Raw genomic sequence first — 21928 nt, 5'->3', positions numbered from 1 at the left:
CTTTTCCCTATAACATACTAACTGATTCTTGACTTCAACACCAATTTTGTGAAAAGCTGCTAGTGTTTGATAAAAGCTGCTGCTGCTGAGCACAAGAAAGCATGCTTTGCATTCTCAGACAGAAAGCACTTTCTTAGCACTGTGGGGGACAGTGTCCTGGAATATATGAAAATATCTGCTCTAATTATGAGATAACTCTTATGCTCTATTCAGAGTAGTTGTCTCATCTGTTATAGTGAGAGAATAGTCTTAGAGCTTTGTAATAGTTGTAGCAGATCATGGCCAAGACCATTTTATTAGCAGATCATGGCCAAGACCATTTTATTAGCAATTTCTTGGATTTAGAAACTTCTTTTGTGTGTTTCCAGTTTTAGTATGGTTTTGGAAAAGTTAAATAATGACTCTGCAGAATCATCAATTACCTAAAATTTGATGTAAACCAAATTGAATTACCTAAAATTTGATGTAAACCAAATTGGAATCATCCATAATAATAAAAGCGTAATATGCAAATCAACCAAATGGCTGAACAGCGGAACAACCGTCTGGACGACCTTCCAGACGACCTTCTGGACAAAGCCTGTGAGGGCCTACTCTTGCACAAATTTTGTGCATCAGGCCTCTAGTTTCTTCATAAATTTCCACCAGAATTGTTCTTCACAGGGTCACTGATGCCCGCCTTAATTCTAGGTCCAATGATCAAATCATCTTCCTTGACCTTTCTAGGACACCCTAATCTCTCCCTTCTTCCATGGGCTTCTTGGTTCTGTTTATTGACACCAAGCTCATTCTACTTTGCTAGTTTCTCCTTCTTTCCCAACTTCTAAATGTTGGTGTGTCCTGGGACTCAGTATTTGAACTTGTTCTCCATCTATACTAACTCCCTAAATGAGCTAATCTCTTTTATAGCTTTAAAATCTCTATTTTGATGTCGGATAAGTAATTCAAACTTATTATATCCAAAACCAACTAGTAATGCCAAAAAAAAAGTCTGCCATCAAATCCTATTAGATTCTCCCTTTGAAATATATCTAGTATAGAACTATTTCTTACCACCTCCATCACTACCAATCCACCGTTATTTCTCTCCTAACTTACTACTTTTCAAGAAGCATCTAATGGCTTTTACTTAAGGAATTTAGCCAACTCATTTCTGTGATTTTATTTTAAAACTTCTTTGAGTAAGTGTTTATTGCATCCTTCCTCTTTACTACCCTCTATGCTACTTGCCTAATAGATCCTATCACTTTTCTGCCACACCATCTCCTCTTCATATCTCACTCAGAATAAAAGGTGAAATTCTTTGCATGTCCTTGGCCACTTTGTTGGCTGCAGTATCCCCAGAGCTTTAATGCAGTGTAGGTGATCATTAATATGTAAGTGACTGAGCAAATTATTAGTAAATATTGAATATGCTTTGGGATTTAAAAAGTTAAACATCATGAAATAGTTTTCCATCTCAATATAGAATAATAACACATTGAATTTAAAAGTTTCTTTATTATTCAACTTTCTATTTAGCGTTCACTAAAAATTTATTACTCCTATATTTCCCAAATGATTTACTTTGAAATAAATTTGTCATACCAAAATGTGCTCAAAAATTTATTTCAAAACCTCTAATGCATATTTTCTTTTTTTAATTTGTTTTTAATTGATTTCAGACAGAGGAAGGGAGAGGGAGAGAGGGATAGAAACACCAATGATGAGAGAGAATCATTAATCAGCTGCCTCCTGCATGCCCTTAATGGGGATTGAATTGCAACCCAGGAATGTGCCCTGACTGGGAATTGAACTATGACCTCCTGGTTCATGGGTTGATGCCCAACCCTGAGCCACACCGGCTGAGCAAGTATTTTCTTTCAGAGACTTTCACCAGCTAATAGCTTTGATTTCTTTAAAATGTCTTAAAGGAAGAATTATATATGCATACAAATTCTTTGGTTGATCTCTTCCCACCCACCCATACTCCTCCACCTTCCCTCTGAGGTTCCAGTCTGTTCCATGCTTCTTTGTATCTGGATCTATTTTGTTCATCAGTTTATTTTGTTCACTAGATTCCACATATGAGTGAGATCATGTCATACTTGTCATTCTCTGACTAGCTCATTTCGCTTAGCATATCCAGAAATTATAGTTAGAACTACCTTTAATCAGGTATGACCCAGAAATTGTAGCTAGAACTACCTTTAATCAGGTATGACCCTTGTGTTTCCTTCAGTGTACCATTATAAAATTATTACGTGAACCAATCTGCTCAAATTACTGAAGTGCCCAGTCAGCCTGTTGTTGACTTGGTTCTTTATTGAATAAATAAACATATTCAGACAAATGTATTACCATATCACATTGTAATCACTACACATATAAATTTTCTTGAGTAGCATAAGTATGTTTGGCAATCTTATTTGATTCAAGAAGATGACTCAAACCAATTTACTTAATTGATAATTAAGATATCCAGTATTTTAAAGTCCACACAAGTGACTAAATTGAAGTTCTCAAAGTCAATAGTCATAAGATCATGTTCTCTCCTTTCTTATAATGTCCTGTCAAATGCTTTTTATTAAGTGAATTCCTAATAGCTATTGTTGAGAAACTTGTATGTCAAGGCTGTTAAAAAGGTATATAGTTTACTCCCTTCCTTGGAAACAATATCTCTGTGTATGGATCTTGGTCTGTTAGTGTAGCTATTTATTAGTATCCTCTATCCTTCACACTCTCCTTCCATATTGCTATTCTGTCTTTGCTTATTTAATGGTTTGTTTTCCTTGCTCTTTAAATATTAGCATCATAGATATAAGATTGTTGTTCTCATTATGTCGCATATACTGCCTGTTCCAATCAGCATTTTGGTTATAATTTAAAGGTTCTCCTTTGTATTTTTCTTGCTTTAAGGCCCTGCTTATTATATTTGTCCAGTCATTCATTCATATAACTGATAATCCCTTAGCCTAGCTTAGTTCATTTTGATCCTGGTATTAACATGATCACTAGGCTCTATTCTATAATAGCAAGTTAGAATTTGGACTGTATAATATGAGTTACATGATGCATCATTTAATCATTGATGCTAATTTGGAAGTGTAAATAATAGTACATATTGCATACAACCACATCATGTTATAATCTCTATGTAGAGTTTTCTTTGATCATTTTAATGTGATTTTTATTTAGATGATGGCTATAGAAATGTAATAGTACATTTTCACCCCATCAGTAAGACATATAATTGCTTTAGACTAGAGTTCCTTAAAATGTGCTTTGAATGTTGAGATGTTTCAGATACAAATATCTAATGGACAAATTTTTATTGCTGAATAAGATAGAATTTTGATGTTGATAGTGTGTGTTTTTTAGCTTCATGTCAGTAGTCATCTCTTTTTGTTCTAAATTACTTCTGAACTAATTTCTTCTCTACAACTCACTAGGGTTACCTTTATACAGGTAATATAGAGTTCTAACCTGACATATCATCATAACCAGGTAGGGTAAGGCACAAGCTAGATCTTGAATGCTAGATTAATGAGTTGAGCTTACTCTTTACCAGTGGTTCTCAACCTTCTGGCCCTTTAAATACAGTTCTTCATGTTGTGACCCAACCATAAAATTATTTTCGTTGCTACTTTATAACTGTAATAGTGCTACTGTTATGAATTGTAATGTAAATATCTGATATGCAGGATGGTCTTAGGCGACCCCTGTGAAAGGGTCGTTTGACCGCCAAAGAGGTAGCAACCCACAGGTTGAGAACCGCTGCTTTAGACAGAGCATATGCCACGATCATTGATAATATGCATCAGAACAATTAATTTGAAAGAAGTGAGAAGTGAGTAGCATAGATTGAACAAGAGAGAGCAAGGAAGTAGAGAGTCCAGTTAGGAGTTCATTGTAAACTATAGTAAAGATTATGAGGATCTAGACTCAGGAGATTTTATTTTGTAGTTAAATACCCTGTAAACATCAGGTGTGATTTTATGTGGAGACTGAAAGAAATAAGAGTCAAGCTGGTGGGAATGTAACATGGTCCAGCCACTGTAGAAAACAATTCGGTGGTTCCTCAATAGTTTAAACATAGAATTACCATATGATCCACTCCTGGGTATATACTAAAATGAAACAACAACAGATGTTCAAACAAAATAGAACATGAATTTTTAGAGCAGCACTATTTACAATGGCCATAAGATGTAAACAATCCAAATGCCCATCAGCTTATAAATGTATGAACAAATGTGCTATATCTATGCAATGGAGTATTATTTATCAACAAAAAGGATTGAAGTGCTGATACATTCTATGGTGTGGGTGAACCTGAAAACATTATGCTAAGTGAAAGAAACCAGGCACAAGAGGCCATATGAACTATCCGGAGTGGGCAAATCCATAGACATAATGAAATTTGTAGTTGCCAGGTATTGGATACAGTAGGCAATGGGGGTGACTGCATAATAGATACAGATTTTCCTATGGGGATTGTTAAAATATTGGGAACTAGATAGTGGTGATGATTATACAACATTATGAATATGCTAAATGCTATTACATTATACATTTTTAAATGGTAAGTTTTATGTGTATTTTACCATAATATTTTTAAAACTCAAAATTAGGACTTGTATGCATGCATATAAGCCAAACCAATGGACACGGACAACAGGGGGATGAGAGCATGAGTGGGGGGGGGCGGTTGGGCATTAATGGGGGGATGAGGACACATTTGTAATACCTTAACCAATAAAGAAATTTTAAAAAAATTAAACTAGGTTAAAACAATGTAACTCTATATGCATTTATGCATAACCCATGGACACAGACAATAGTGTGGTAACGGCCTGGGAAGGATAGGGCCAGGGTGGAGGGAGGCAATGGGAAAAGAAAGGAGACATCTCTAATGCTTTCAACAATAAAGTTTAAAAAGTAACCCTTTCAGTTGGCACTGCCATCTTCCAGTAATTTGTCAAAATTACCAACAAAAAGGGAAAGAGTAGAGGCTCCCGCTATATATTCTCTAGGCCTTTTAGAAAACGTGCAGTTGTTCTTTTGGCCACATACATGTGCATCTACAAGAAAAGTGATCATGTAGACATCAAGGGAACAGGCGCTGCTCAAAAGGAATGCCCCACAAATGTTTCCATGGCCAAACTGGAGGAGCCTACATAACCCAGCATGTGGTGGGCATTGTTGTAAACAAACAAGTTAAGGGCAAGATTCTTGCCAAGAGAAGTAAAGTACATGTTGAGCATATTAAGCACTCTAAGAACCAAGATAGCTACCTGAAAGTGTGAAGGAAAATGATCAGCAAAAGAAGGAAGCCAAAGAGAAACCTGGGTTTAATTGAAGCGCCCACCGACTCCACCCAGAGAAGCGCACTTTGTGAGAACCAGTGGAAAGGAGCCTGAGCTGCTGGAACACGTTCCCTATGAATTCGTGGCGTGATACGTGTTAAAAAAAATAAAAGACCTCTGCACTGTTTTTTTTTAAAGTAATATTAGGGCAAGAATCACAGACTTAAATGCTTTCAAGTCCCTGAGAGGTGCGGTAAACAAAGGAAAGAATTGGCAAGAAAGGGAATGTGGTGAATCAGACATTTGAAATCAAAACCTCTGTGTGAGCTCCATAAAATATGACTGTGGACTGTAGTTTTCAATTTCTGCTACAAATTGAACTAAGCAGCACTGACAGGTGATATCAGATAGCTAATATTGAAACTAGAATCAAAATTCCACAAGAGGAGAGGGTAACTCTAAGTTATTTACCCCATATTGTCACCATTGAGCATGAAGTCTAGCCAACACACACACACACACACACACACACACACACACACACACACACACATAGATGATAGATAGATAGATAGATAGATAGATAGATAGATAGATAGATAGATACTCAGGAAGCATTTGTTGGATGGAAAATAAATTAGTAAATTTTAAAAGGTTAGGTAATAATTCTGTATTATTTTTCTTAGTCAATTCTATCTTCACCGCAACCTCCACAACTGATCAATTTGCAAATTTTATCTATGTTTTAATATCTCTCAAATATGTTTTTTCTGTGTCTTCTCTCCTCTTCTCACTGCCAACTCAGTTCCATGACATTTCTTGCCTAAGATTACTGCAATAAATTCCTAAAGGTCTTCCTTCCTCTAAGCTTGCCTTCCTCTTTTCTTCAGAGTATTACAAAACACCGTGCATTCCCATACAAACTGAATGTGTTAGGAAAAACATCCATCTGCTGCTGCCCTTCCCCAGGCCCTGCCACTCAGCCTTCAGCTTCCGACAGTAAGCGAAGCACACCACACATATTTTTCCACTTAGACTGCTCTCAGCCTTCCTTGGTCTGTCCATCCTTTAAGACTCAGGTTCCTTCAAGAATCTTTCCTAGCCAGTGTAGTCTCAGATAGGGTCTCCTTGTTTTGCTCTTCTCTGTGGCCCTAGTACTCTGCATGTCTTTTATCACTTGCTTCACTGGTTTATCACTGTGCTTACTTGTCTGATCCCCGTATCACATTGCTAACTAATTCCTTGAGACTAAGGACTACATGGCAGACACCCAGCAAAGGCATCCCTGATCACTATTACAAATAATTACATGGTGATCATACATTCAATATATGTTGGGTGAGAATATTTAAGAGCTTCAAGGTGGGACATAAGCAAAGATTCAACTGAGCCCAAGCTGAGTGGCTCAGTTGGTTGGAGCATCATCCCATGCAACTAAAGGTTGCAAGTTCAATTCCTGGTCAGGGCACATACCTAGGTTGTGGGTTCTTTGGTCCCCAGTCAAGGCGCATGCAGGAAGCAACTGATCAATGTTTCTCTCTCACATCGATGTTTTTCTCTCCCTTCCTCTCTCTCTAAAATCAATAAAAACATATCCTCGGGTGAAGTTTTATGTGTTTTTTTAAAAAGGATTCAACTGAGAAAATTTTCATGGAAGAGATGGCATTTGGAGTGAGCAGGTCTTATCTACTACTTGTCATCATAATCATTCATTGATTTCCACGTGTAAACATAGACATTTCCAAGAAGTATTCTATTCTATATTTTAGTTTCTTCTGTGATTTAAGATGAAGCAACACCGCCTCTAAAACTGTACCTAAATGTGGACTTGCTTTTAGGATAAGCCTGAGTAAAAACTATGAAGAGATATTACTGTGGGCGAATTTTATGAGAACTATTATCTAGTTTTAATTAAAAATGATCAAGGCCCTAAGACACCCTTATGCCTTTCAGAAATAGCTTCACAAAACTATTTTAAAATGTAATGTTAACACATAAGAAACCCACAGGTTAATTCTTAGACTGCTTGTATTTGTTAGCTCATTTTAGTGCTCTGTTCATTATAACTTGTAAATCCTAGTCAGGCTATACTGAGAGGCTAAATAGAAGGTTATACTCTTACCCTCCTCCCCATTTCCATACCCTAAGACACTAAAATAAACACATCTACATTGCACTCAGAATAAAAACAAACACATCAGAGTCACATAATTGAGAAATACATTTGTAAGTAGCAAACACTGATTAAGATTGTAGTTTTAAAAAGCACAAAGGTTATTTGTGTTTTTGTTTTCTCCTACAAAAGAATGTTTTTCTTTTTAAATTATGTGGGTACTGACATGTTTATTTTTACTCAAGTAAATTCTGCTGCATGAGTGGTGAGGCATTTTAAACCAATGCTTAGGTTGCTTAAGTTGTGAGGTATCTCTTATCATTTTTATATGTCGCTCTTTAAAATGTATGTTAATGAATCCACACTGAAAGAGAAAAATATTTTAAACTCATAGGAGATTCTCACCCACCACCACCAACTCTACTTATTTGAAAGTATTATTATGAGATGGAAAATGAGTTAGTATATATAAAAATTATTTGGAAGTGCTTTAAAATGTAAACCATTTAAAAATAGTCTAATTAACCTTTGATCTATGCTAAACCCAAGCCGGAAAAAAAATTCACTAATTGCTCCAGATTCACCATTATCTACAAGCATTTAAATGCCTTGGGTACCCATGGCCCATACAGGCTGCCTGTTTTTTTAATTGAAGTGTTACTCGGTCACAGCCACACCTATACAGTTAGGTATTGTCAATGGCTGATTTTGTGTTACAACAGCAGTTCAAATTGACAACAGAGACCATATGACCTGTGAAGCCTAAAATATTTACTATCAGACCCTTTGAGTAATAATTTGAGGATCCCTGGTTTCAACTGTACTGCTAGCTAATGCTTTATCATTATAATAAAAAAGCAGTTACTTACTGAACACCTAAAATCAAAATGCAAAAGATGATTTTTCCCCTGTCAGGCAATTCAAAACTAAAGCTATGTAAAATGCTATGTTGGCCATTCCTTCATCTATTCATTATTTGCTAGCCTTGTTCTTACTCAGTTTGCACAAGAACAAGTGAAATTTCATTCCTATTTTCTATAAATTTGAAATCATGATAAAAGATACCATTATGCCTCCTCCTGCTCCCCCACACCAAAAGAATTTGAAATAGAAGGATTTTTCTCTGTGATAGTGAATATGGGCCTTTTCTCTATGCTTAGTTCCCATCCATACTATCAAACATAGACATTCCCTTTCCCTTTTTTTTAATTGATTGATTCACTTGCCTTGTTATTCACTTATACATCTCTTTAAGTTATACATAGCATGTACTTAACTAGTCATTAATGAGCATAATGGAATTTACATATTAGGAGAGGTGGCTATAACTCAAAGAATGATGGAACAACTCTGAGAAGTTTGACTTATCTGAAGTAGAAATATATGCTACTTATACTAGTACTTAAGTGCACAGTTGTAAAATTTTAGAATGTTAGAACGAGAATGTGTTATGCAGTCAAAAGTAGTTCTCAAACTTCAACGAGCATTAGGATCATCTAAATGGCTTGTTAAAATACAGAATGATGAGCCAGCCCTCCAGAGTTTCTGATTCAGGAAGTCTGAGGTGGGCCAGAGAATTTGCATTTTTAAAATGTTGATGCTGATGCTACTTGGGGGAGCCCACACGTCACGAACACCTATGTCACAGGAAAGGATGGCTGACCAGGCATTCCCTCGGAGAGTTATCAGGACAGCGTATGGTCCTCAGCCTTTTAGCATACCCAGGGGAGGTCAGACACTGTGGCCCATACTGTTCAAACCCAGAAACAGAACTAAGCCAGCCTTACTAAGCCCCACTGACTGTGGCTGATTGTGAACCAGGTACGTGGGATGGCAGGACATGGCCTCTTACACCCTATACTTTGATGGAGAGCCTGACAAATTCTAAGATTCCGTTTATATGAAATTCCAAAAGAGGTGAAACTAACCTTCAGTGGTGGGAAGGGGAAATCACAATAGTGGTGGCCTTGAGGGTGATGGCATAGGGATTGACTTTTGTAAGGAATTTGAGGGATTTGGGGGCTGATCAAGGAAAAGGATATGCCCATTGGACAGGTTGCATGAGAAAGGAAGTCCCTCACAGCAGGAGACTATCTAGAGGTTTGTGGCCAAAGGGCCACCATCTGGAAGGGGAGGAGGGCAGGGAGTCCCTGAGGTGATGGAGATTGAAGAGGGGTCGCTGGAGATCACATGTCTAGATGAAGTTGCTCAGTAGCAGGTTCTGGAGTCTCTGGGTCACAGAGCTCCAAAGGGTGGTAGTGATGTGGCAGCTTACAACCACAAGGCTTTCTCTCATCAATGGATAGTAAATGTTGGGCATAGTTTTGTGGAGGATGCAAAGCAGGCAAGCTATAAATGGCTAAAAATCGGTTTGTTTGGGCTGGTTTTAAAAATAATTGGGTGTATGAAAATTTGAGTATGGTTCCAGCAGACTCTTTAGCTAATGGGTTTCAGTCTGCAGTGAAGAAATAAACAACCCAGGAACCAGTACATAGATGCCATCTTCAGCTAATCTATATAATAACTGAGAAGGGAGAAGAGGAAATTGTTTGGAGAAGTAATAATGTTCTCCATCTTGATGAGGGTTTAGATTATACAGGTGAATACATTTATCCAAACTCAGTGAATATACGCCTGAGACTTGCGCATTATTGTACATACATTTTGTTCAAGGTTTCATGTACATTTTACTTTATTTTTATTTTAATAAAATTTATTGAGTTAACATTGGTTGATAATATAATATAGTTTTTTCATTACAAATATTCAACTCTAGTTAATGATATGTATGCTGAAGTATTTAAAGGGAAATGTACTGCTGTATGCAATTTACACTGAAATGCCAAAAATAAAATGGATTAATGAGTAGACAGAAGGACAGATAGTTGGATAGTTATGTTAAAGCAAGCATAGAATGTAATTTGGGGTGTACCTGTGTTTATTATAAAACTTCAACTTTGCTTTATGGTTGAAACATTGCACAATGAAATGTTAAAGACTCCTGTGTGGAGATAGACTGGGAGACCAGTTGGGAAACTATGCCATCGCATTAAAAAATGTATAGAATTTGTATTTCTTGGCCAACTGTAAGCTATAATTGGATAGACAGTCAGTCCTATGTGTGATCATTTGACTAAGGTCTGTGGTGTTCGCTGTTGCAGGGAAAGTCCTTCTGCCAACATGGACACGGGTGCATTTCTGTCATCATCTATGTGCTCCAATAGGACTCTGCTAATTGATAGCCGAGTAGAACTCAAACGAGGCCTGCAAAGGCAGGAGCGGCATCTTTTCCTGTTCAGTGATCTGTTTGTTGTGGCCAAAAGCAAGTGAGTATACCCTATACTCTCCCAGTTATCATTATAAAACTGCACTTCCACCAAAAAAGAAACCTTTCTGGTCAGAGCTCACTGTAAGAATGTCTGGGTTCCATAACTGTAGCTAATATCTGAAGGGAGTTTTATGTTTGCTTTGTTTTTGCAAAATAACATTTCAACTGTTTATTCACTCAGCAAGTGTTCATTTAAGTCCCCCTCTCTGCATAAACATGGAAGACACCATGAAAAATATTATGGGTATGGTCCCTGCTTTTTTGGCACATTCATTCTAATGGTTGTGGGAGGGCAGTAGTTACAGATTGTGGTTAGTGCTATGAATAAAATAGGGTGCTACATGAAGTAAAAATGGGATACATGTTAGGTAGGTGTACTCAGGGTGGAGGGAATCATTGATGGATGAGAAGAAACAGCCATTCAGATATTAGGAGAATGAGCAGTCTAGGAAGAAGGAATGCCAGGTACAGAGGTCGGGGAAGCTTGGGCCTTGGAGGAGTTAAAAGAAGGCCTCTGTGTGTAACTGGAGCACAGTGGACAGGAGGAGAGTCATCTGAATGGAGATTGGAGAAATAGACAAGGATCAGGCTATCAGGACCTCTGCAGGCTGTATTAGTTATCTATTGCCATTAACAAATTACCCCAAGATATAACAGTAGGTAACTACAAACATCTCATACAGTTTCTCTGACTCAGGAATCTGGGAGTGGTTTAGCTGTGGTTCTGGCTCAGGGGGGTCTCATGAGGTTGCAGTCAAGCTGTCAGCCAGGGTTACAGTCATCTCAAAATTCGACTGGAGCTAGAGAGTCCACTTCCGGGCTCACTCATGTGAATGCTGGCAGGCCTCAGTTCCTCGCTGCTATCGGCCTGAGGCTGTAGTTGTTCATCTGGGTCCCCATAGAGCTGCTCATAACATGGTATTGCTTCCATGGAGTGAAATATCCAAGAGAGTGAGGACGAGAGTAGGCAAATGTGCTAACTTTGGAAATGGCATACCTGATGTATTCCATGGGCCACACAGACACCGTGGGCACAGTGTGGAAGGGAACTACTCCAGGCTGTGAATATCAGGAAACATAGCTCACTGGGGGCCATCTTGGAGGCTAGGTACCACAAAGGCTATGATGCAGAGTTTGTATGTTATTCCAGAAGGTTTAGGGTAGTAGCATGATGTGGTTCCTAGTTCTAAAATATTGTTCTGGCTGTGATAGTTCACAGTGGATCAGAGAACAGGCACAGAGAGAAGCAGAGGCTGGACAGGAGGTTATTGTAGTCATCAGAGGAGAGGCAAGGAGGTCTTTATCTGGGAAAATGGCACTTCAATGGGGGATACAGACATATTTTATGTGTTTGGATTTTTTTTTCTACAATTATGACAATATTTAGAGTAGAAGTCTTTTGTTTTCTTACCTGAAATCATTGTTCTGATTGTTGCTAGCATGCAAGTGGTTTTATGTAACTTATATAATGTTTTGCTAAAAAACCTTTCACATAAAGACAGTTTCTTTCCCCACTAGAAAATTGCTATTTTAGACATATTGGCAAAATCTGTGCCTGTCATCTACTTCTCACATAAGGTGTATGTCATTTTTTTCTACATACTGCTTTGGAGAAAACTGTTTATATCCATTTAAATGTTTTTATGAGACGACAAAACCTATATCAATTGATTTAATGCTGTGTTTAAGAGATTCAGTTCATGAAAGATTATTTTAAATACTTTTTACTTTCATTGGGGACATTAAAAAGTGTGAGTAAGTTAATTTGGCGGGGGGAATAAACCCAAGACCCCTGAGGTAGAGAGAACATATAGGTCCGAACAGACGAAAGAGTAAGACTGAAGATAGAACCCAGCTGGTGTAGCTCAGCAGCTGAGCATGGAGCCAGGAACCAAGAAGCCACTGGTTTGATCCCCAGTTAGGGCACATGCCCAGGTGGCGGGCTCAATCCCCTGTTGGAGGCGTGCAGGAGGCAGCCGATCAGTGATAATTCTCTCTCGTCAATTTTTCTCCCTACCCCTTCCTCTCTCTCTAAAAAGAAATCAATAAAAAATATATTTTTAAAAAAAAGACTGATGATAGAGAAGCTGAAAGAAACTTCTCAGAAATATACTCCCATCCAGGGCTTTTGATAGATGCATAGCGTTTAATAGCATAAATAAAGCCAGGAGGCCACACTGCTCAGACTCCGGCTCTGCTAATTAAGCTGTTTGAATTTTGGCAAGTGTTTAAATCTGTCCACAACTCTGTTTCTTTTTTCTTTCTTTTTTTTATTCCTCACTTGAGGATATTTTTCCATTGATTTTTAGAGAGAGTGGAAGAGAGAGGGAAAGACAGAGAGAAATATTGATGTGAGAGAAACACATGGATTGGTTACCTCCTGCACATGCCCGACCAGGGCCTAGGCCGGGGAGGAGCCTGCAACCAAAGTACGTGCCCTTGACTGGAATTGAACCCAGGACCCTTCAGTCAGCAGGCTGATGCTCTATCCACTGAGCAAAACTGGCTAGGGCCATGACTCCCATTTTTTATCTGTAAAATGTTTGAGGATTAAACTAAATAATATATGTAAAGTGTTTATAATAATGACTGGCACATAAGTTTTTAATAATATTAGCCATCAGAATGGAAATAATTCTTTCTACCTCTAGACACCTCCTTGTTTTATATCAGGAAATGAATAATCTTGGAATCTTATTGATCTAGGGAAAGAATTGTTGAAGTAACTCTTTTTTAGGTAATAGATGTGGCAGTTCCCACATGGTATCTGAACTATCCTATATAATAAAAGCCTAATATGCTAAGTGTCCAGTCGACTGGTCGGCCATTCAGCCAATCACAGCATAATATGCTAATGATATGCTAAGGCCACTCAACCGCTTGCTATGACATGCATGACCATCAGGCGGCAGACAGTTGACCAGTCGACCAGTCACTGTGACGTGCACTGACCACCAGGGAGCAGACGCTCCAATCGGTAGGTTAGCTTGCTGCTGGGGTCCCACCAGTCGGGACTGAGCAAGACAGGCAGACAAGCCCTGGAGCTCTCTTGCAGTCCCTCCCTGACTGGCCAACATTTCACGTCTCTCCACGGCCCCTATTGTGCACTGGTGGGGTCCCTCAGCCTGGCCTGCACCCTCACACAATCCGGGACCCCTCAGGGGATATTGGAGAGCTGGTTTTGGCCCGATCTCACTGGCCAGGCTGAGGGACCTCACTGCTGCACGAATTTGTGCACTGGGCCTCTAGTCTAATATAAAAAGAGACCTGCATTAGAAAACACAAAATGCATGAAAACATTCCCTTCCAAAAGATTTGTAGTTTCAGTTTTATATTACCTAAATAGTTGCCATCAAGAAATAAGATTTTAGCTTGGCTGGCGTGGCTCAGTGGTTGAGCGTTGATGTATGAACCAGGAGGTCATGGTTCGATTCCCAGTCAGAGCATATGCTGGGTTGCTGGCAATCCCTGGTATAGAGCTTGCAGGAGGCAGCCAGTTGATGATTCTCTGTCATCATTGATGTTTCTGTCTCTCTCTCCCTCTCTGAAATCAATAAAAGTATTTTTTAAAAGAAATAAGATTTTTAAAATAAGATTTTATTTTCAATTGAGAATTTAATTAAAAAATAAAAAGATACATAACAATAGGGTAAAAATATTGAAGTGATATATAGAAGGAAGGCATTATGCTAGCAGGCACTTTTCTATTACACTTAAATGTACCCTACAGAAAGCATAAATGAGGCTTTGAATCTAGATTACCTTCATGTATAGTTCTAGCAAAATCCTTTTCCATTTTATAAATCCTACTGAAGAGTTTTAGCTCTAACTATTCCATGAGGAGCCCTGGCCAGTGTGGGTCAGTTGGTTGAACATCATCCCATGCACCAACAGGTTGTTGGTTCGATTCCCAGTCAGGGCACCATGCCCAGGTTGTGGGTTCAGTTCCCAGTTGGGTGCATACAGAAGACAACTATTGATATTTCTCTCTCACATTGGTGTTTCTCTCTCTCTCTCTCTCTCTCTCTCTCTCTCTCTCTCTCTCTCTCTCCCCCCCCCTTTCCTTTCCTCTCTCTTTCTTAAAAAATCTGTAAAATCATATTTTAAAAAAAATAGTCTATGAGGAGTTTTAGGAATACTTTCATATGAAGTATCTTTTATTTCATTTAGCTTTTAGTGTTTCCAAAAGTGGTTCTGAATGATAAGAAGCAGCCAACTTTCCCTTGGCATTTTCTTTATCCTTCCCAGTGCCTGCTAACTATTTCATTCTTAGGTCCATTATGAGCATTAAATAAGTGAATTAGGTCAAGTGATATAGTGGTATCAATATCAGGTTCTCAAGGAGATTAGGTGGAAACTGTCAAAAAGCAATTTATCGACTTAAAGTAGATCACCTTCTGGGTCTCCAGAGATAAATATTAATTCTGTTAGCTCTACTTAAATATAATACTTTCTTGCCTCTTTTTTTTCTGGTTTAATGTAGGGTCTGTTTTTAGGGCTAGTTTTTAAATTTTAGCCAGAATGTAAGAGGAAATGGTATGAACAAATCCTTAAGGAAATCTAAAATAACCTTTGCTTCTAAAGACTAGAAAATCTTGTAACCACTCATATTGAAATGCATTGTAAATTCCTCTAGTTAATTTCAGGTTATATTTTTTAGTATAGCTATCTCTGTTAAGGTGAAAATTTTCTAAATATTTTAATAAGTAACATGTATCTTAATCTTTTGTTCAGGTACTTAAATATTTTTGGAAGTAAGCAAATTGTAAATAATAAATGAATTAATTTTTTATAACAGCAGTAAATTTAAAATTGGGATTTCCACCCAAATGCAGTGCTCAACATATAGAAAAATAAAGTAGCCAGTTTATGGCTAAATGCAGACATGAGGGCTAATACATGTAATGTTTCAAAGGCATTTTGGGGCGAGGGTAGCCAACCATTTTACAATTCACTGTGGTAAGTAAACACTGAAGATAAAAACAATTAATAAGACATTCTTTGTCTCCTTGATTCGTTTAAGCTATTCTCTTATCACAAATTCAGAAACTCTCATAAAATTTAAGAGACAAAATAATAAGTCCTGTCTGGTTTTTATCTTTTTAGGTATAACAACAACTTTAAGATAAAAAATAAAATTAAATTAAGTGACATGTGGACAGCAAGTTGTGTGGATGAAGTGGGAGAAGGCAATACCGATGCCATGAAATCATTTGTAGTGGGCTGGCCCACTGTGAACTATGTGGCCACTTTCAGGTAAGAACATAGCTTGTACACGGATTAGCTACTATGAAATACAGCCTACTATGTAATTTCTAGGATGGAGAGAAAAAAATTGATCAATTTTTTTTCTAAATGTTTAAAGGAAGATATTTTATTCGGATTAAGTTATTCTGAAGTCAATGACTCATCTTTTGATATACCCCCAAATAAAGACACTTGTAGGCCATATGTTTCTCCCAAAGATCTTTTTATTAAAATACATGAGAAGTAATGGTAAATATTGAGAACTCTGGGAGTCATTTATCTTATTTAATTAGTGATTTCCAAAGGGGCTCTACGGAACCACTTTCAGGGCCATGGGAGAGGAATAGAATATCAGAGCTCAAGGACCCCCTCTCCAACGTTCCCTCTCCTAATGTTTAAGTATTGTTGTACATATTGTGCTTTTGAGTTGGACTTTTGGACTTTTCAAACCACTGAAATAAATCTTTACCGAAAGGAATTTTATAAAATAGTCTAATTATGTTTGAATAAGTGGTTGATGTTCCCAAATTTTCTAAAGAAATTGTTTTTAACTATTAAAATGAAATTAATGTCATGATATAAATGGGTGCCTGAATTTTACATCAGGTTCTGACTTAGTATCCATAGAGATGTGACCGATTAAAAGCAAATTTATGATTCAAGAAGTCAAAGTTACTTTTCTAAGATTCACTCCCTGGCTAGGATGGAGTTGGAGAAATTGTGAATAGAGAACCTTTGTGCTCTTATCCTTAACATGCTAACTTGGCACTTTTCAGTGCAGGATGGGCACACCAAACGGGTAGTTGAAATTTGTAACACCTGGACCTGCATGTCCAGTATTTGTTTTACACTTAAGGAGTTGGTGTTCATCACATGCATGTACTGTTTTTCTTCTTGCTTCTTCTCACCCCACTACCACCAAACTCCTCAGGCATCATCTTAAAAGCCAGATAACTAAAACCCAAGCTACTAATCTTCAAATAAAGGAAAGGCATGTCATTAAATTGGGTTGTGCACTGTTGGCCACCACAAGAGTTTAAGAACTTAGTTGGCAGAAACGTGTTTTTTATCATTTTCTCCATATCTTCTTTTCCATGATGATTTCTCTAGATATTATCATTTTCAATTGCTTAATCTCCTTGGAGTTACAGGTGGAAGGAAGCAATTTTGAGTGAGGGGGTGGGACTACATGACATCTTTAATCAAGGAGTTTCCCTAAAACTTCTTTTAAGAATGGAAAATAAATGTGGAGACAAGTATCACATACATTGTATTCCTCAAAAAGTAGAATAATTTAACCAAGTGATTAAGGTTAGTGTAACTAGCAGTGTCATGTGAATATTATATATCCCTTGATAGAATGTGATTGAAAAAACAACTCACCTATATGGTATTCCTCCCCAAAACACACAAGCACAGTCTAATCATGATAAAAACATCAGACAAACCCAAATTGAGGGATATCCTATAGATTCCCCAGAAATACCTAAAGTAGTGCTCCTAAAAACTGTCAAGGTATTAAAAAAGAAAACAGGGAAAGACGCAGAAACTAAGACCATACACTAAGGAGACATGATAACTAAATGCAAGGTGGTATCCTGGATTAGATCCTAGAATAGAAAAAGACATTAATAGAAAAACTGGTGAAATAGTCAAGAGTTTAGTTTATAGCAGTGCACCATTATTGGTTTCTTAGTTCGACAAATGTGGGTGAGAGGTACTAGTATATAGGGACTTTCTGTACTATCTTTACAATTTTTCTGAAAAACTAAAATTATTTCAAAATTAAAAGATCACTTGTTTAAGAAAGGAATGTTGGAGAGTACTGCCTCTGGTATGGCAGAGTGAGATCTTAACAGGCTGATAACCCTACAAATAACAACCAAAAACTGAACAAAATGCAAGCAATGACCTGAAGGTCTGCAAAGTGAATAGAAGTTGGCAGGTTTTGGTGAGGAATTGAAACTTGGAAAGAGGCACCAGCACTGGTGGGTGAGTTTCCTGTTTTTAAGGCATTAGCCTGAGGCAGGCAACAGACACATCATGGTGGAGGGTAATTAAACTTACAAAAAGATCCAAGTCTTTTTGCTGAAGAACCGAAGGACAAGTGTCTGGGTCAACCACAGCCACGTAAAAGTGAGGAAGGAAATCTCAAAAAGGAGAGCGTCAGAGAAGTTAAGCTCCAAATTTTGTGTATAGACTCTACCCAAATCTCTAGATAACTGCTGAACCACACCTGCATGGAACAGACTCAAAGCAACTTGAAGCTAAGGATAAAATAATTGAACTGAGGAGATGCTGCCCACGGTGGGTGAGGTAGAGTTGCAGCTTGAGTCTGCTCAAGTTACTTGTCTGTTGAAACAGAAACATCAACACTGTTTGGCAACTATGACATAACTCAGTCTCCAAAACAAAATATCGTGATGTCCAGAATCAACCTAAAATTTCTTAACATACAAAGAAAAAGGAAAGGGAAAATATAGTTAAAAGGCTAATCCTGAGATGTTCCATATGTGGAATTATCAGAAAAGAGCTTTAAAGCAACTCTTATACTCTGTTCAGTAGGTAAAAGGAAAGCAAATTGAAATAAATGAAAAGATAAGCAATATCAGTAGAGAAATAGAAAATATAAAAAAGAGCGAAATGAAAATTCTAGAACTGAAAAATACAACATCTTAAATTTTAAAATCCTGTGTGGCCTTAGTTGCAGAGTGGAAATGAAAAGGGAAGGAGCAAATTTGAAGCTAAATCAATACAAATTGTCTGATCTGAAGAATAAGGTTAAAAAAGATTTTTTAATGAAAAATGATTCAGAGACTTATTGGAAAATACCAAAAGGTATAATATACATGTAATTGGAATTCCAGAAAAAGAAGAAAGAGGGAATGAGACATAATGAATATTTAAAGAACTAATGGTTTGAAAACCTTAGAGATTTGGTGAAAGACATAAAATGTACAAGTTCAATAAGCTCATTGGACACTAAACAGGAGCATGAAGAAAACATCACCTTGTTATATTATAGACAACTGCTATAAACCAAAAATAAGAGAAAAATCTTGAAAATGCCAGAGAAGAAACAACAATTTGCATCACTGTGGGTTTTTCATCAGAAGCTATGGTGTTTTCAGAAGAGAGTGGAATGGCATCGTTAAAGTGTTGAAAGAAAAATACTTCAACCTAGAATACTATATCCAGCAAATATATCCCTCAGAAATGAAGGTAAAATAAACATCTTTTTTCTTTATTAAGAATTCATTGCCAGCAGAACTGTACTACAAAAAAAATGTTGATGCAAGTTTTTCAGCCTGAAGTGAAATGATATCAGATCTTTAGGAAGGGGTGAAGAACATCAGAAATGATATCTAGATCTCAGTAAATATTCAGAAAATCGAGGCCATGATCAGTTTAATTTGCCATCAGGTAGTTCAAGAAGCAGTCAGTCTAATATCAGTAAAGAAGCAAAACAATAACAGCTTTGAAATATCTGATTGACAAACAGCTGCCAGAATCTGTGGGGCATTTCTAATTAAGTCAGATTGGGGGACGAGCAAACATAAATGTGAACTCTCCACGCTTTACCTCGGGAAATGGGATAGATCAGCACATCTCAAAAAAGGCCGAAAGGAATTTACCATAGGCTAATACGTAGATATAAGCAAGAGGAAGTTCCTACAGCATAGTGCTGGTCAAAAAAACACCATCAAGCTTCCAAATACAGACACAAAACACCTCTACTATTAAATATTGAAATAAGTCTGAGCAACACATACTGTAAAGGTTATGAAAACAAGAAAGGTAATTCTTTTTTAGCTGGCTTGTTGCAGTTGAGGGTCACAGGTGGCTGGAGCCTATCTTTGCAGCTCAGAGAGCAAGGCAGGACCCAACTCTGGACAAGACTACATTCCCTCACACAGTGCACACACACACACACACACACACACACACACACCACACATTCACTCATACTGGGACAATTTAAACACATCAGTTACATACAGATATGCAAAATACACACACAGAGGCCTCAGCCAGGAAATCACATTTTTTTAATCAATGTTACAATAAAACAATGTTGAACAAAACACATTATTCTAGGACCTAACGTATAGGAAAACCGGAACATTGTTCAAAAGACGCAGGCAATATTTAAATCTAAAAAAGGAATCAATATTTTAACTTAAGTACCTAGTATGAATCTTAGTCTGCAAACAGGTATGCAAGAAAGGCCTGTTTATATATAGATCAAATTAGAACCCATCTTGAGCCCACATTTTGCTGGGCTGTTAAGAAATCACATTTTCTTCCTTACTGGAACTCCTGTTACCAGTACATTAGGGTAGAAGCAGAATACAGGAGATTTCTCTGATGTTTCCAAAACAGATGAAAAGCTTCTGACCTTCAATTTATTATGGTCATCATCTTTTTCTGTCCTTAGTGTTGTTCTTTCACTAGTACATCCAGAGATACTCCTTGCCACATGGGGGGTGCAGGTATCTTTGTTGATATGGAAACCTTGGTGCCTAAGAACAGGTCTCCCTCATTGCCCCTCACAATCATTTCTTCTGGGTGCTGTTTCCTGAGGCACCTCCACTGAGTAACATATGGTTCCCAGCTCACTGTCAAGGATGACAGACTCTATCCTCTCTCAGATTTTAGGGAATCTTTCCAATCTGCCTTTCCCTTTTTCCTTCTCTCAGACAGACTGCTTCCTCCCCTCCTTGCTCTTATCAAATGAGCTGAGGAGTTTATCAAACTCTAAGGTAGGTAGCCATGATCTTCTGTTTTTAGTTCTGTAAAAACTGCCTGAGATTGAGAATTTACTAAGGAAAACAAGCCCTGTCTGCTTGCATAGAGAAGGAGAAAGGGAGAAATACAAGACGACTACACAAGTCAATCTTAATAAATTAACCTGACATACTTTATACTTTATAATTTTTAAAGTAATGCATGCTGTGCATTCAAACAATGGAACATTATATAGCAATGAGAATGGGTGATCAAAAACCACATGCAGTAATATGTGTAAGTCTCACAAACATGATGTTTAACGAAAGAAGCCAGACACAAAATAGTGCATACTGCATGGTTACATTTATGGAAAGTACCAAACAACAAAACTACCCTGTTCTGCCAGGACAGTGGGGGCTAGTGCCAGTCAAACTCAGTGTAAACACCTCAGCAGGGCCTTCAGCCAGAAGGGAGTGGCATGAAATATTCAAAGTGATAAAAAGCAAGGACCTAGCCCTGACCAGTTTGGCTCAGTGGATAGAGCGTAGGCCTGCGGACTGAGGGTTCCCGGGTTCGATTCCGGTCAAGGGCATGTACCTTGGTTGTGGGCACATCCCCAGTGGGAGGTGTGGAGGAGGCAGCTGATCAGTGTTTCTTTCTCATCGATGTTTCAAACTCTCTATCCCTCTCCCTTCCTCTCTGTAAAAAATCAATAAAATATTTTTTTAAAAAAAGAAAAGCGAGGACCTACAACCAAGATTATTCTACCAGAAAAGCTATCATTTAGAATCTAAGGACAGATAAAGAGTTTCCCAAACAAGAAAAAGCTAAAGGAGTTCATCACCACCAAACCAGTATCACAAGAAATGTTAAAGACTCAAGAAGAAGAGGAGGAGGAGGAGCTCAAAAATATGAATAACAAAATGGCAATAAATATATATCTATCAAAAATTGTTTTAAATGCAAATGGATCAAATGTTCCAATCAAAATACATACGGTGGCTGAATGGATAGCAAAACAAGACCTTTATTATTTATGCTATCACTTCTGATTAAAAGACACACAAAGTGAAAGGAATAGAGAAAGATATTTCATGAGATGGAAATGGGAAAAAAAAAGCCAGGATAGCAATACACCAGACAATATATCTACCAAAACAAAGGCTATAACAAGAGACAAAGGACCAGCAATTTCACTATTAGATATTTATCCAAAGAAAA

General features: G+C 37.6%; 1 protein-coding gene across 1 annotated transcript in view; it reads left to right on the top strand.

Annotated features, from left to right (window-relative positions):
* ARHGAP20 (Rho GTPase activating protein 20) overlaps positions 1-21928 on the top strand; it is a 68726-nt gene that overhangs the window by 21331 nt on the left and 25467 nt on the right. Inside the window, exons 2-3 of the mRNA XM_023762985.1 lie at positions 10563-10727; positions 15836-15985. Of these exons, the coding sequence (XP_023618753.1) occupies positions 10563-10727; positions 15836-15985 (315 nt within the window). The remainder of the gene's footprint in view (positions 1-10562; positions 10728-15835; positions 15986-21928) is intronic.

The sequence above is a fragment of the Myotis lucifugus genome, unplaced genomic scaffold (genome assembly GCF_000147115.1).
Source record: "Myotis lucifugus unplaced genomic scaffold, Myoluc2.0 scaffold_270, whole genome shotgun sequence".
NCBI classification, from domain to species: domain Eukaryota; kingdom Metazoa; phylum Chordata; class Mammalia; order Chiroptera; family Vespertilionidae; genus Myotis; species Myotis lucifugus.
The sequence above is the reverse complement of the archived record's forward strand: the minus strand, read 5'-3'. Positions and strand labels throughout refer to the sequence as shown.